The 16,452-nt window shown below is 33.9% G+C and overlaps 1 protein-coding gene across 1 annotated transcript; it reads left to right on the top strand.

Annotated features, from left to right (window-relative positions):
* The first annotated feature begins 3,144 nt into the window (after nucleotides 1–3,144).
* Nucleotides 3,145–16,160, top strand: LOC132756732 (uncharacterized). Its single transcript, XM_060747864.1, has 5 exons — nucleotides 3,145–3,335; nucleotides 3,938–4,094; nucleotides 4,947–5,071; nucleotides 11,132–11,293; nucleotides 11,919–16,160. Exons 1-5 carry the CDS (start codon nucleotides 3,147–3,149, stop codon nucleotides 13,926–13,928), a joined length of 2,643 nt encoding a protein of 880 aa, XP_060603847.1. The 5' UTR covers nucleotides 3,145–3,146; the 3' UTR covers nucleotides 13,929–16,160.
* Nucleotides 16,161–16,452: the final 292 nt, after the last annotated feature.

The following is a 16,452-nucleotide window of genomic DNA, read 5'->3' as shown; positions in this document are numbered from 1 at the left end:
GCTCAAGCTCACCAATTTTTACTAAGTCAAAACTGAATTAATCTATAAGCAAAACCCTAGGTGCACAACTCCACATACTTATCAAAATTCCTGTCAATTTTGTTGGCTCTAGCGCAAGCACTTTTATTAGCGCAAGCACTTTTATTAGCGCAAGCACTTTTAGAGCTACATATGACACAACATTAGAACGGACTGAAGCATTTACAAGGGCAAATCTAAATGCCCCTGCAATAAATGAATTGGCTTAATTTTGTCATTTATTTGTGGATTTGATTGGACTAAAGAACTCCTACGATAAAACCGTGATGTTGAAAAATTAAAATAATAGCTAATTATGCCCCCATTTCGAAGAAAAGGGGGTATATTGCTTTGCACTTGTCGGTCCGTCGGTCCGTCGGTCTGTCGGTCCGTCGGTCCGTCGGTCCGTAGACCAAATGGTTTCCGAGTGATAACTAAAGAACCCTTAGGCCTAGGAACTTCAAACTTGGTATGGTGATTAATCATGACCAGTAGATGACCCCTATTGATTTTGGGGTCAAGGGGTCAAAGGTCAAGGTCACATTGACCTTGTAAGCAAAAACGGTTTCCAATCAATAACTAAAGAACCATAAGGCCTAGGAACTTCAAACTTGGTATGGTGATTGGTCATGATCAGTAGATGACCCCTTTTGATTTTGGGGTCAAGGGGTCAAAGGTCAAGGTCACATTGACCTTGTAAGCAAAAACGGTTTCCGATCAATAACTAAAGAACCTGAAGGCCTAGGAACTTCAAACTTGGTATGGTGATTGGTCATGATCAGTAGATGACCCCTATTGATTTTGGGGTCAAGGGGTCAAAGGTCAAGGTCACATTGACCTCTTGGGTAAAAACGGTTTCTGACAAATAACAAAAGAACCCTTAGGCCTAGGAACTTCAAACTTGGTATGGTGATTGGTTATGACCAGCAGATGACCCCTATTGATTTTGGGGTTAAGGGGTCAAAGGTCAAGGTCACATTGACCTTGTAGGTAAAAACGGTTTCCGATCAATAACGAAAGAACCCTTAGGCCTAGGAACTTCAAACTTGATATGGTGATTGGTCATGATCAGTAGATGACCCCTATTGATTTTGGGGTCAAAGGTCAAGGTCACATTGACCTCTTAGGTTAAAACGGTTTCCGATCAATAACTAAAGAACCCTTAGGCCTAGGAACTTCAAATTTGGTATGGTGATTGGTCATGACCAGCAGATGACCCCTATTGATATTGGGGTTAAGGGGTCAAAGGGCAAGGTTATATTGACCTTGTAGGTAAAAATGCTTTACAATCAATAACTTAAGAACCCTTCGGCTAAGGAACTTCAAACTTGGTATGGTGATTGGTCATGACCAGCAGATGACCTATTGATTTTGGGGTCAAGGGGTCAAAGGTCAAGGTCACATTGACCTTGTAGGTAAAAATGGTTTCCGATCAATTAACTAAAAACGCTTAGGCCTAGGAACTTCAAACTTTGTATGATGATTGGTCGTGACCAGCAGATGACCCCTATTGAGTTTTGGGTCAAGGGGTCAAAGGTCAATGTCACATTGACCTTGTAAGTAAAAATGGTTTCTGATCAAAAACTTAAGAACGCTTAGGCCTAGGAACTTCAAACTTGGTATGGTGATTTGTCATGACCAGCAGATTACCCCTATTGATTTTGGGATCAAGGGGTCAAAGGTCAAGGTCACATTGACATTGTAAGTAAAAACGGTTTCTGATCAATAACTTAAGAACGCTTAGGCCTAGGAACTTCAAACTTGGTATGGTGATTGGTCATGACCAGCAGATGACCTATTGATTTTGGGGTCAAGGGGTCAAAGGTCAAGGTCACATTGACCTTGTAGGTAAAAACGGTTTCCGATCAATTAACTAAAAACGCTTAGGCCTAGGAACTTCAAACTTTGTATGATGATTGGTCATGACCAGCAGATGACCCCTATTGATTTTGGGGTCAAAGGTCAAGTTCACATTGATCTTGTATGTTAAAACGGTTTCCGATCAATAACTAAAGAACCCTTAGGCCTAGGAACTTCAAACTTGGTATGGTGATTGGTCATGACCAGCAGATGACCTATTGATTTTGGGGTCAAGGGGTCAAAGGTCAAGGTCACATTGACCTTGTAGGTAAAAACGGTTTCCGATCAATTAACTAAAAACGCTTAGGCCTAGGAACTTCAAACTTTGTATGATGATTGGTCATGACCAGCAGATGACCCCTATTGAGTTTTGGGTCAAGGGGTCAAAGGTTAAGGTCATGATCAGTAGATACTTGATAACCCTTATTAATTGTTTGATCACTGGGTCAGAAGTCATGCATAATAACCTTATCACATGACTTACTGGCTGCAGATAGGGGGCATACATGTTTTACAAACATATCTTGTTTCTCAAACATTTCGAAAGTTGGAAAACTTAATAATCATTATAGAATGTAGTGGTAAGACAAGAGGTGAGTTTTTGACAATGCGGAGCTTCTGTTTAGTTTATTTACACATTTGTTGATCTCAGGGGTCTGTCCACCTTATCAGCTTTCCTGGATAACTTACTGGTAAACACCAAAACCTTCCTCAAGTATAGAACTGTGATTCCCGCATGAATTCTGAGTCAGTGGTGAGATACAAAGGAAACAAAACAGATGTATCACTGTTTATCATCAAATTAGTAACTCAGAAATTATATGGGATTAGTAGTTTTACATTCATGGAAAGACTGGTAATAACTAATTACAATGTAGTTATCAAGGAAAGATGATCAGGTGGATTGACTGGCAAGATATGTCCAAAAAACATTTGTTAAATCAAGAAAAACAAACAAGAATTAATGTCCTGAATCAAATTTCATAGAGAAATTTAGCCTTACTTGAGGATCAAACCATTGATTGCAAATCTTATGCTGTCCTTAAACATTTGGGCAAAACAAGAAAGACAGACAATATAATATTTGCTTGTTTCTTTTTAATTATTGGTGTAAATGTACAGACTTTGTTTTTAAGGTCTCTAATATGATGCAAATAAAATTTGTGATAGGTAGAAATTAGCTTGTTTGTTTTAGTAATACCTCTTTTTGAACATTTTGCGATTTAAAGTTTGCAATCAAAGTAAAACAGATGATTTGCATTTCAGGTATGAAAATACTGCGGTGCCTTGATACATGTCAAATTGAAACTAAATACCTCAATAACAAAACATTTAGATATGGTCACTGGCATTGTTTTGCCTGTTCAAATGCCATTGAAAAGCGCCCAGATTGTTTTATACATTACAAGAGACATTTGAATGAATTTGGCTCCAGTTTTCAAGTTCATATAGCACAGGTAAATTGGGATGTAAATATTGTATTGTTGAAAACTGTATATAAATCTATATTTCTTTATTAGCTCTTTGTGTCTGAGAGATGAACTTTTTTGATAAAGTCATGTCTGTCTTCTATTGTTATCCGCAAAGTCTTTTAACAACATCTCCTGAATTACATGATAGATTTTAATCAAACTTCACAGATATGGCAGTACTCTATAAGAATTATAAAAGAACCACAATTGTAAAATCTACTCCTAATATACAGTGCTAACATACTTGGCATGTAGCATTGCCTTGTTGACCTCTATTAAAGTTCTGTAAATTATGTACCTTGACTTAAAAATGACCCTGCCCTAGGGTTCAGTAAGTTAACTTCCAGTAAGTTAACATTAAATTTTATTGGAAAATGGTCTGGCCTTTAGGTCACATTTGTGACTTATATACATTGACAAATTTTATAAATCAGTAACTACAATACTCAGACCTTAGATATTTAATAAGTAGCATGACCTTGTTGTTCTCCACATAACAACAAATTTGGAAATCATAGTTTCTTTTCAGATATTTTATATTTTATCAGGCATTTTTTTTTCTTACTCATAAGATCATTTTATTTCAGGATGTAAATTCATTAACTTCAAGCACATCAACTATCTATGAAATTCAAAACACTCTCCATGGTATAGAAATGCGTGTATCTGCTGTAAATAATACACAGGATTTTCATAGTATTGGAATACATACCCCACTGCCTGGGAACAGTCTAAGCCCTTCAAGTTAGTTATTGTTTTCTGCTTGAACTGGAGGTGTCACAGTTAGAAAAAATGCTAACCTTTTAAACGGTGATGTAATAACCATGTTAAAAATTTAGCCGACTGTACTGAATCATAAAATCCTTAGATTTTCAATATTAACTTTGTTTCTTTATGGCAAGATATGCCATTTTGTTCATATTTTGTTGTACTCCAAATGATAATACATATCCGAATATGGAGTAACTATTTTCTGCTAGGGTCGTACTGTATTCAATCAGTTTGGAAAAAATACATTGTTGAGTACAACTAAAACACAAATAATTGTCATATCTTGTCATAAAAAAGGAAGGTAATATTTAGAATCAATTTAAAACATTTCCGGCCCTTAGTCAAATACTAACCTCAGTTACTGGTTATTGAATTTTCTAACTGGATAAACATGACACCCATAGTTTGAACAGTGTAATATTTATATATATTTAAGCTGAATTTGAACAAAGTATATAGCTAATGTTAGAGTAATTCTAAAGTAAGCACAAACTGTTGTCATTTAAAGAATCACTGGTAAGGTTAAACCTGCAATCCCTAAGATGAGGGACAAACACCTTAATTACAAAGTCTTCTCCTCAAAAACTTTGATTTCTGTTCGAACAATAACATAGAGCTAGACAAATATTTTTCAGAAACAATTTTTTTACTGTTTATATTAAAGCCAGTTTTAGTTGGCTTCATTTATTTATGAAAAGTCAGGATACCATGAAAACAAGCTGGAATAAATTCTATAAAAAAGTTTAATGGCCTTCTTGTATAGAGTACAGCATTTTACAAATGCTCTATATATTTTTTCATGTTTAATATACCTTTGGTTCACAGAATATGTTGGTGGACATAGTCCTTCCAAGAGACCATACACTGATACAGGACTTGGTGTACATGATGATGTTTTATATGTGGAGGAAGATGAACAGGGAAATGTGCTGTCCACTTATACATCTGAGGTGAAATATCAAGATGTTTATATTATTTATAGCTCTAATGTAATGAGTCAACTTCATAACTTTTAGCTCATGAGAGCACAAGGTGTTCAAGGTGAGCTTTTATCATCAATCACCATCTGTGGCTAACCACAAATACATTTGTCCACACTTCTTTGAAAAATACCTCATTCTAAACCACAAGGTCAATTAAATCAAAACTTTCTAGGTATGATGCTAATTTGAAAGTTGTTCAAAAAAATGCATTCCATGCAGAAGTTAGATTACAATGGCAACTGCTGAAAGAAAAAACTTGAAAAATCATCTCCTGAAAGTGTAGTGGACTTCTACCAAGCTTTCTTTAAAAATCATCTCCTCTCAAGCCATAAAGATACAGCTAAGATAATCAGCATGGAACATCATCTAGTAGGCCTCTAACAAGTTTGTTCAAATTGAAGCCCTGGGGTTAAAATTGGTGTGGTCCTGGGGATGGGGTCATAGGTTTTGTTTTTTATGCCCCCGCCATGTAATGGCCGGGGCATATTGTGTTACCCTGTTCCGTCATTCCGTCCTTCCGTCATTCTGTCATTCCGTCATCATCAGTTTCCGTTCATTATCTTAAGAACGGTTGAACATATTCAACTCAAATTTGACATATGGATATGTCATGAGAAAATACAGGTCAAGTTCGAATTTGGTCATGGATCGATGATTTTTGGCAGAGTTATGCCCCTTTTACTTTGAAAATAATATGAAATTTCAGTTTCCGTTCATTATCTTAAGAACGGTTGGACACATTCAATTCAAACTTGACATATGGATATGTCATGAGAAAATACAGGTCAAGTTCGAATTTGGTTATGGTTCAATGATTTTTGGCAGGGTTATGCCCCTTTTACTTTGAAAAAATATGAAATTTTCAGTTTCCGTTCATTATCTCCCCAATGGTACAACACAATCAACTCAAACTTGACATATTGATATGTCATGAAAAAATACAGGTCAAGTTCGAATTTGGTCATGGTTCGATGATTTTTGGCAGAGTTATGCCTCTTTTACTTTGAAAATAATATGAAATTTTCAGTTTCCGTTCATTATCTCCCTAAAGGTACAACACATTCAACTCAAACGTGACATATGGATGCGTCAAAGGAATGCGCAGGTCAAGTTTAAATTTGGTCATGGGTCAATGATTTTTGGCAGTGTTATGCCCCTTTCACTTTGAAAGTAATATGAAATTTTCAGTTTCCGTTTATTATCTCCCCAATGGTACAACACATTCAACTCAAATTTGACATATGGATATGTTTTTGGAATGCCCAGGTCAAGTTCAAATTTGGTCATGGTTCAATGATTTTTGGTAGAGTAATGCCCCTTTCACTTTGAAAATAATATGAAATTTACAGTTTCTGTTCATTATCTACCCAACAGTGTCACATATTCAACTTTAATTTGACATATGGATATGTCAAAGGACTGGGCAGGTCAAGTTGGAATTTGATCATGGTTTGATGATTTTTTGGCAGAGTTATGTCTCTTTCACTTTGAAAATAATATAGTTACATCTTAGGAATAAGCAGTTTAAGTTTGAATTTGGTCGCTGTTCAATGAGTTTAGACAAACTTATCTCTCCTGAATGTTGGAAAAATTTTGAACTTTCAGTTTCACCACTCACACTTTTAGCCATTATTTTGGCTACAAATATGCAATATGCTATTTCTAAAAGGTTAAGACTGAATAATTTCAGTGCCTTGAACATTGTATGGAAATGGTTTGTGTTAACATTGAAAAGTTTTAAGGGCTTTGAGCTTAAAATGAAAAAAATAATTAATGCACAATCTGAAATTTTGGCTGCATGCGGGGCATCCGTGGCATGATGACACATTTCTAGTTTGTATATATAGTAAAATGTTTTATAACTTTAAGGTTTGACTGACATCTTCTCCTAAGTGCCTATAGACTTTGTTGAAGCTCTACGTATATGATCATTTGGCAGTCCTTTACTAAATTGCTCAAATAGTTCTTGCTTACAAAATGGCCGCAAATTCTTAAGATAGGAATAAGCTTTTAGTGATATTTTCTATTCAACCATGCCTCAGAATAATTAATGCAGGGCTTCACAAATCCTATTTTTTTGATGTCCTGCACAACTCTAAAACCACTTTGGACAACTGACAATAAACAGAAAGCTAGTCCCGGACAAGTCTAGATTTGAAAGAGACATCTGTCTATTAATATAATTTTTATATTTTTGAGGCCCACATAGAAGATCGAGAAAAACTGAATGTGTAAGCCTCATTAAATAAAGGCATTATGCACTCACTCACTCACCAACTCACTCACTCACATACTCACTCAGAAATACAATTCTACATAGCATGGTGCATTGGTAATTGACAAATTATAAATGAACCTTTACATAAAAAATGATCTTGATGTGGTCTTTAACAAAATTTACAAAAAAGGTTTTATGCTCAATACAGAAATAAGACTTGGATAACATCTCCTCTAGCCCTTGGATGATTTTGATAAAACAGAATAAATAGGGATGCCTGGGTAATTAAATCTTGTTGTAGCTTACATTTATTTTTATAAGTTAATGACTAACAACATTTTTTATGCCCCATTGGATGCTATTTTATTCTTGTTAACATGAGAAATGGTGAAATATCGACCATGTTCACAAATTTTTGATTTAGGCCATCAATTTTTGAAAATTACTGTAGACTTTAAAATAATTTTTTTTGAAAATTTCCATGCTTTCTTACCAAAATATGTATTTTGTCAATATTTGCAAATTCATGAATTTACTTCATTTTTAGCTCGACTATACAAAGTATATGGAGAGCTGTGCTACTCGCGTTGGCGTCCGCGTCCAGATTTTAGATTAAAGTTTTGGTGCTGTAAAATATTTTTCACTATAACTTTGTCATTTCTTAAGGTATCAACTTCAAACTTCAAATATATGTTCCTTATCATCAACCACATCTTATGTGACAAGGTTCATAACTCTAGCACCAGTATTTTTAGATTTATCTCCCCTTGAACTTAGAATTTTTCTGTTACTGTTACTTCTTTATTTCTTAAGGGATCAACCTCATACTTCAAATATATGTACCTTATCATCATCCCCATCTTATGTGACAAGGTTCATAACTCTAGCACCAATATTTTCAGATTTATCTCCCCTTGAACTTAGAATTTTCCTCAAAAAATACTATTTTTTAATGTTTCTTCTTTATTTCTAAAGGGATCAACCTCATACTTCAAATATATTTACGTTATCATCGCCCCCATCTTATGTGACAAGGTTCATAACTCTAGCACCAATATTTTCAGATTTATCTCCCTTTGAACTTAGAATTTTCCATAAAAAATATTATTTTTTACTGTTACTTATTTATTTCTAAAGGGATCAACTTCATACTTCAAATATATTTACGTTATCATCATCCACATCTTATGTGACAAGGTTCATAACTCTTGCACCAATATTGCAAGAATTATCTCCCCATAAACTTAGATTTTTTTAACTAGAAAAATGTTATTTTTAGCTCACCTGTCACTGTCACAAAGTGACAGGGTGAGCTTTTGTGATTGCTTTTCGTCCGGCGTCCGTCCGGCGTCCGTAAACTTTTACTTTAAATGACATCTTCTCATAAACCACTAAGCCAATTTCATCCAAACTTCACAGGAATGTTCCTTTGGTGGTCACCTTTGAAAATTGTTCAAAGAATTTAATTCCATGCAGAACTCTGGTTGCCATGGCAACCAAAAGAAAAAACTTTAAATATCTTCTTCTAAAAAACCCAAAGAGCTAGAGCTTAGATATTTGGCATGAAACATCTTCTAGTGAGTGTCTACCAAGTTTGTTCAAATAAAAGCCCTGGGGTCAAAATTGGCCCCGCCCCAGGGGGTCATTGATTTTCCCTATATGCATATAGTAAAAACTTAAAAAATCTTCTTTTAAAGAACCCAAAGAGCTAGAGCTAAGATATTTAGCATGAAACATCCTCTAATGGGTGTCTACCAAGTTTGTTCAAATAAAAGCCCTGGGGTCAAAATTGGCCCCGCCCCAGGGGGTCATTGATTTTCCCTATATGCATATAGTAAAAACTGATAAAATCTTCTTTTAAAGAACCCAAAGAGCTAGAGCTAAGATATTTAGCATGAAACATCCTCTAATGGGTGTCTACCAAGTTTGTTCAAATAAAAGCCCTGGGGTCAAAATTGGCCCCGCCCAAGGGGGTCATTGATTTTCCCTATATGCATATAGTAAAAACTTAAAAAATCTTCTTTTAAAGAACCCAAAGAGCTAGAGCTAAAGATATTTAGCATGAAACATGTTCTAATGGATGTCTACCAAGTTTGTTCAAATAAGAGCCCTTGGGTCAAAATTGGCCCCGCCCCAGGGGGTCATTGATTTTCCTTATATGTGTAAAGCAAAATATTTAAAAATCTTCCTTGAAAAAAAAAACAAATAGCTAGAGTTTAGATACTAAGCATGAAACATCTTCTAGTGAGTATCTACCAAGTTTGTTCTTATAAAAGCCCTGGGGTCAAAATTGGCCCCCCCTCGGGGGTCATTTATTTTCCTTATATGTGTATATAGCAAAAACTTAAAAATCTTCTTTGAAAAAACTCAAATAGCTAGAGTTTAGATATTAAGCATGAAGCATCTTCTAGTGAGTGTCTACAAAGTTTGTTCAAATGAAAGCCCTGGGGTCAAAATTGGCCCCGCCCCGGGGACATTGATTTTCCATATATGTGTATAGCAAAAACTTAAAAATCTTCTTTGAAAAAGCCGAATAGCTAGAGTTTAGATATTAAGCATGAAACATTTTCTAGTAAGTGTCTACAAAGATTGTTCAAATAAAAGCCCTTGGGTCAAAACTGGCCCTGCCCCAGGTGTGTCATTGTTTTTAACTATATGTGTAAAGAAAAAACTTGACCAGCTAGACCTTAGATGTTCAGCATGAAACATCTTCTAATGGGTGTCGTAACCAAGTTTGTTCAAATAAAAGCCCTGGGATTTATACTGGCCCAGCTCCGGGGGCCTATATACAGGTGAGCGATTTCAGGGCAATCATGGCCCTCTTGTTTATTATAACTTTTTTTTTTTAAAAGGTATCTACCTCAAACATCAAATACTTATTCCTTATCATCAATTACATTTTATGTGACAATGTTCATAACTCTTGAAGCAATATTTACAGATTTATTTCTCTTTGAACTTATTAAGAAATATAATAACTTCTTTACTTTTTAAGGTATCTACTTCAAACTTCAAATATATATTTCTTATCATTACACAAATGTTGTGTGGCAAGGTCCATAACTCTAGCATGACTATTTCTAGAATTATTCCCCTTGATCTTGGAATTTATGTTAACAAATGTTTTTTTACTATAATTGATTTTTCTTTCATAGTTTTGTACTCCTTACTGCATCCAGTATTTTATTAGTCCAGCTTCGCTGTCTCCTGTGACAGCTCTTGTTGTAGTCATAATTGATTGTTGTTGAATAAACATACCCCTATTTCACTGGCTATATCCTGGAATAGACCTCGGTGTCTAAACCAGGAGTGTATATATGGTTCATTCCGTTTTCTATAGTGTATTATACTTCTATTTACTTCTGAAATATACATTGGGGTCTATTCCAGGAGATTGCCATTTCAATATCTATCTGACATTCAGTTTTGCCAACATTTAAGTAAATGATTATGCCTCAGTGGATGTTTATTAAATTATGGTAATGTACATTTTTGTACCAGTAACAAAATAAACCAGTTTGTATGGTATGAGGTGATATGTTTTTCAACATTTGATAATATGTAAATTTGTTAGTATATAAATGATACATAAGTACATAATTGCACTACATTTCACTTAATTTTATTTATGGTATTGTTTAAAATTAATACTGTATTTATATAGATATAATAGTTAATATGCATTTATAGAATATACATACTTAATTAGCAATTACTGTGAAAGACATATGAAGCAGGAGCATCAATGTTCTATGGTAACATTTCTACTGCAGTTTAAAGTACAATATGAAATTTTTTTTATTTTTCAGCAAATTCCCACAGCTGGACAGGAAAATGTTGTGGTATCATATCCTGAGTACCCTGATGTCAGCCTATTGAAAACAAGGATTCGAGAAGTTGAAATGAAAAATAAAAAGTTGGAAAGGAAGAATTGTCTTCAGAATTCATATATTGATTTCCTTGAAGAAACTGTAAGTAGTTGTCCTCAATAGTTAATAAGTGGTTGTCCTCAATTGATTATTTTTCATAACTTTGCCCCATGCCTATGAAAATTAAAGGTGATTTTCTTTGAGCACATTTGTAGTGTGTTGCATCTAAAATTGTAGCCAAATTTATACTTATGAATCAAAGGTTAAACTGTATGCCATTTTTCTGTGTATGCTGTTACTCTGCCTTGGATTTACAGGTTCTCAAATAAAATTGCATAAATGTCATTATGTCAACCTCAGTGAAACAATGTGTTACATACAAGATACCACTAAAAGCTGAAATATTTTATATGCAGTTCTAATTGTATTTTTGCAAATTGACAGGGAATTCAGTTTTACTTCTTATAGTCTTATAGTGATATGTTGGAATACTTTAAGTAACTAACGATCTACATAGAAAGTTAATGTCAGCGCCAGCTTTGAGCTGTAATGCAGATTTTTATCTAAGAAATCTGATCTGTTGAATTCATTTTATTTAGACTTTTTACTGTGTAAATGTATAAGCCCTTGTGAAAATGCAGGCTGATTCTTTTCATTTTAAGATAACTTTATTAATTGTTAGCATTTGGTCTAAAAAATAAATTTGATTGTTTTTTTCTTATCACAGATATCAGAGCAGAAGGAGAAGCATAGCAAAGAAGTGGAGAAACTGAAGGCGAAAATTTCAGAGTTAAAAAGAGAAGCCTGCATTTATGATGATACCTCAGAATCACCAATCACTGAAGGGAATAATTCCAACAATTCTCATGCATCATTAGGTGAATTTGCTGCTAGTGCAATACCAAAGAAATTCTTTACAAAGAAAAATGTTTCCGAATCAGATAAAAAATCATCAGTAGACAACCCTGTTGCTATGGATATAGTTGTTGATCAGCTAAGTGAACTAAAAAAGGAAGTAGCAGGTTTGCGGAACAGTCTCCACAGCAATATTACACCGAATATCAACCTTGGAGCAAACATTGTAGGACAGAGTACACCTCCTGTATATTTCATTCCCAATCAAGGATTGACAACTCCATACATCTTTCCACAAAATATGACTGGTTTACCTAACACAAATCTTGTTACTGCTCAGAATGTGCCATTGATTCATAACACAACTGCTTTAAATACTCAACAACAGAAAATGATAAGTTCTGTTCAATCTGATGCAGCATTGCCAAATACTGACACAGTAAATACAAATACTGACACAGTAAATACAAATACTGAAACTGTAAATACAAATACTGACACATTAAATACAATGGAACAGCCTGAATCAGCAACAAGCACAGATGATACCGACATTTCTATTGATGAATCGTGTATCCAGACTAAAACTATGAATTGTGATGATGTATCAAAACTGGCTTCAAAGGGGGAACAGTCGACAATTAAATCAAAAGTTGTGCATGATAAAATATTCCCAATGAAAGCAGATGGTACTACTATTGATGATGAAGAAATCATCAGAGAAGATGATGTACAATCTGAAATTACCAGTCCAGATGCCTCTCCTCAAAAAGTTAATTCAAATGCGACGGTTTCTGAGTCGGTGAATAGCATGTCTGGTCTGTCAAATGAGGACTCTGAAAACGAGGATAAATATTATGCAACACCTTTAAGAATTGAGAAATCAACTGTCTCAAAGAATGTTGAGACCATTTCAGTCCCAAGTGAAAAATTAAACACCGTGACACAAAGTACTGTTGAAGCAGTTTCATCAAGTAGTGGGACCTCTGTACATAACAGTTCTACTGGTGTTGTAAATACAAACAATAAAACAACAGGTACTGTTATAAGTGGGACTAAGAATGTTCCATCTATGTTTCCAGCCAATATTGGCATACAGAGCACAGCAACAAATCCAGTGATGATGATACCAAACCAAAATTTAATGAACCAGTTCATAACTCCTCAAAATATGCCAACTATGGTAAATCCATTAGGGATGAATGCTTCAGATCAGTTTGTAGTAGTGCAAAGTCAAGCCGGTTCTTTTTTAGTTCCAAAGAGCAGAATTTCAGGATTGGATAAAATTCCAGGCATGAACTCTTCAGGAAATACAGTGCCAACAAGTAAAAATGTTAAAAAGAATACTACACAGATACGCCAATCAAATAAGAGTTTAGATGATTCTGTCACATCAAATAATGTTGACAAGGTAGATAAAGGAAAAAGCAAAGATAATGTTTCAGCAAAGTCAACTCAGAGAATAGTGAAAGCTAAAGTAACTTTGAGTGACCATCAATTTCCAGCTTGTACATATTATGGGAATACGAAAAAGCTAAATACTAAATATATAAGCACACCAATGCCTAAGAAAAGGGCAAATGAAACTGAACCAGCAAGAAAAGAACAGCAAGGGGAATCCATAGTGAATACAGGCAATACAAATGTAACAATCTCAAAAGAACACAGTAACAAAGGATTAATATCTGAACAGTCAGTGTCAGTTAGTGATGAATCCAGCAAGATAGGAGAGTCAGATGATGAAACAGCAGTTCCTGCAAAGAAAAGTAAAGTATTAGTGTTGAAAGTAAATAAAGAAATTAACAAACAATCTTTGAACAAACTACTCCAAAAAACCAAAGTATTGTACAAAAATGTTAAAGTCATTGGAACGAATAAGTAGTTTTTTAGATGTAAATTGGGATAATGTCTTAACAAGTAAAGTCTTATTCAGGGTATTGAATTTTAGATTTTAATGCAAATATTGTTTACTCTTTCCAGCTTATATCCTAGATCAAGTTATAGCACAACAATAGACATATACCAATTCGTAAAAGAGAAAACTATTTTAGATAATATGTATTAGTTTTGTTTTGTTTTTTTTTTCTCAAAAGAAAATAAAAAAAGTGCTTGTCCGGAAAACTCTTGAAACTACAGGTGCAATCTCATCCAATCCGTACAGGAATGATCAGTACCAAGTCTAGTTCTGCATATCGTAGGCATTTTGAATGAATTTCGGCAGAGTTATTGCCATTTGATGATTTTTATTTTTAAAGTTTGTCTGGACTACACCTCTATACCACTTAAGCAATTTCAGTGAAACTTTACAGAAATTAATCTATAGCTTAAGTACATGAGCATATTACACGGTTCTATGGTTGAATGATTTTACGCTGAGTTATGGCCCTTGAATAAAAAAGGTGGTAATAAAGTATGTACAGATTATTCCTCTTGTACTGCGAATGCATGAATGTACTATTATCTATCTATGAATGACCAAGAATCTTGTTATTTTGAAAAAAAAAATAGAGGTATTGTTATAGTCCTGCCGGTGGCTCTTGTTACAAAAGGTACTGAACTGTAGAACAAAAAGTGTATGAAAAATTCTAATAATTATTTGAACTATTACATCTGCAATTTCAGTTAACCAAAGTCATAGATAGTTGATATCTTTCTGACATTAAGGCTGTTGTTTTTGTGATGAAATATTAACTTTTGAAATGGCACCTTTTGACTTTTGGGCAACCAATTTTTTTTTATCTGCTAAAAGTGTTTCTTATTATTATACATATATACTAGTTGATTTACATAATTAATAAATTACTTTGTTAATTTGAACTTAAATTTAATTTTAAAAATGTATGTTTGTTTTTAAAATTACATGATTTTTAACGTAGAATCATAATGGGGTTATCTTATTATTAATGTTAACATGAAAGCTTTGTTTAATGGTTAAATATGTGTAACTTCATATTTAATTACTCTATAAACTTGTTCATTTGAAACTTCACACTTTAAAAACCATTACTTTAGCACAGTTATTTTATCTATTAAAGCCGTATGTGAAATTCTAAGTTTTGCATGCAAGGTCAAATTCAACAAATATTGGAGCTGTTAAAACTTCACATTAGTCTATTTTATCATAATTGTTGATCTCTGTTTAACACCCATACCTCTTACATAGATTTTGAACTACACACAAAATTTATTTTGTACTTGTGCATGCAAGAATTGAAGATTTCTCTACACAAATAGAGTAGGAAATAGTATTAACTTGAAATGCCAGACATGTTTTACAGATCATAAGTATAGGTCACTCTCCAGGACACATAACTCTTGCATACATTCAGACTAAATTATAGCCCTTTGTTAAAAAAAATACTGGTTAATGTCAAGCTTATAAAACTATCAATGCAACAGCTGATGGTGTTCACTTGAAACTTCAAACATATGTTTGGGTCATTTTCAAAACATGCCACCTGATGTTCACTTGAAACCTCAAACATATGTTTGGGTCATTTTCAAAACATGCCACCTGATGGTGTTCACTTGAAACCTCAAACATATGTTTGGGTCATTTTCAAAACATGCCACCTTTGTATTTTATGTTGACTGAATTATTTCCCTTTATTTTTAACTTGCTATAACTTTACTATAAAGTACAGACAATAGAAAATCCTCTTCCTACTTACTTATGAGTCCTTGTGTATTTACTACCAGTACATGATAAACATATTTCAAATTTTCAGTTTTTTAGAATGCCAATGCAACCTCTGCAGGGCAACTCCCTCCAGGAGATAATAATTTTGGTTATTTTTGAAGAGAGGTTAATATTGTTGGGAAAAATTGATACCAGGTTGTTGTAAAGAGGTTATTGCTCTTTCTGCAGAGGTTACACTGTATTTAACACACACAGCAACAGATAAACTCTTTTTTGCTTGAGATTGTTTTATTTTTGGCAATTTCTGTACAACGATTTATACATTTTGTAATGCATGTAATTACTTCTGTTACAAACTGAGTTATGCTTGTTTTGATATTTTACAGTTTGTTAGAAGAAATGTGTTTGTGAAACGGTCATATTAAAATATGCTTGTGCTAATGTAAGAAAATATATGGAATATTTCTGAGAAAACATTATTGTTATGTCTTTGCATAATTTTATTGATTTTAGCTTGCCTGAGCACAGTGTGAGCGATTGTGACCAGGCTGTCTACTGTGCTCTTTAAAACAGTATCTCCTCTAAAACTGCTGGGCCAAATGTGATAAAACTTGATTTGGGATGTTTCTAGCAAAAAGCTGGACCAAAGTTGTTGTGAGTCTATAATATGCAATTTTCAAAATCATTTGTACCTCTACAGTATTAATACTTTAAAGATATATTGAAAATTGTCTGATGATGTAATATTATTGTTGTTGTGAATATT

This window comes from Ruditapes philippinarum, unplaced genomic scaffold (assembly GCF_026571515.1).
Source record: "Ruditapes philippinarum isolate M1 unplaced genomic scaffold, ASM2657151v2 ctg5768_1_1_1_1, whole genome shotgun sequence".
Taxonomy (NCBI): Eukaryota; Metazoa; Mollusca; class Bivalvia; order Venerida; family Veneridae; genus Ruditapes; species Ruditapes philippinarum.
The sequence above is the reverse complement of the archived record's forward strand: the minus strand, read 5'-3'. Positions and strand labels throughout refer to the sequence as shown.

Excerpts from the sequence above, each read along its gene's own strand:
- LOC132756732 (XM_060747864.1), top strand. The coding sequence starts at position 3,147 with ATGAAAATACTGCGGTGCCTTGATACATGTCAAATTGAAACTAAATAC. Across the intron at positions 4,095-4,946 it reads GAACAGTCTAAGCCCTTCAA|AATATGTTGGTGGACATAGT; the intron begins GTTAGTTATTGT and ends TTTGGTTCACAG. Across the intron at positions 5,072-11,131 it reads TGTCCACTTATACATCTGAG|CAAATTCCCACAGCTGGACA; the intron begins GTGAAATATCAA and ends TTTATTTTTCAG.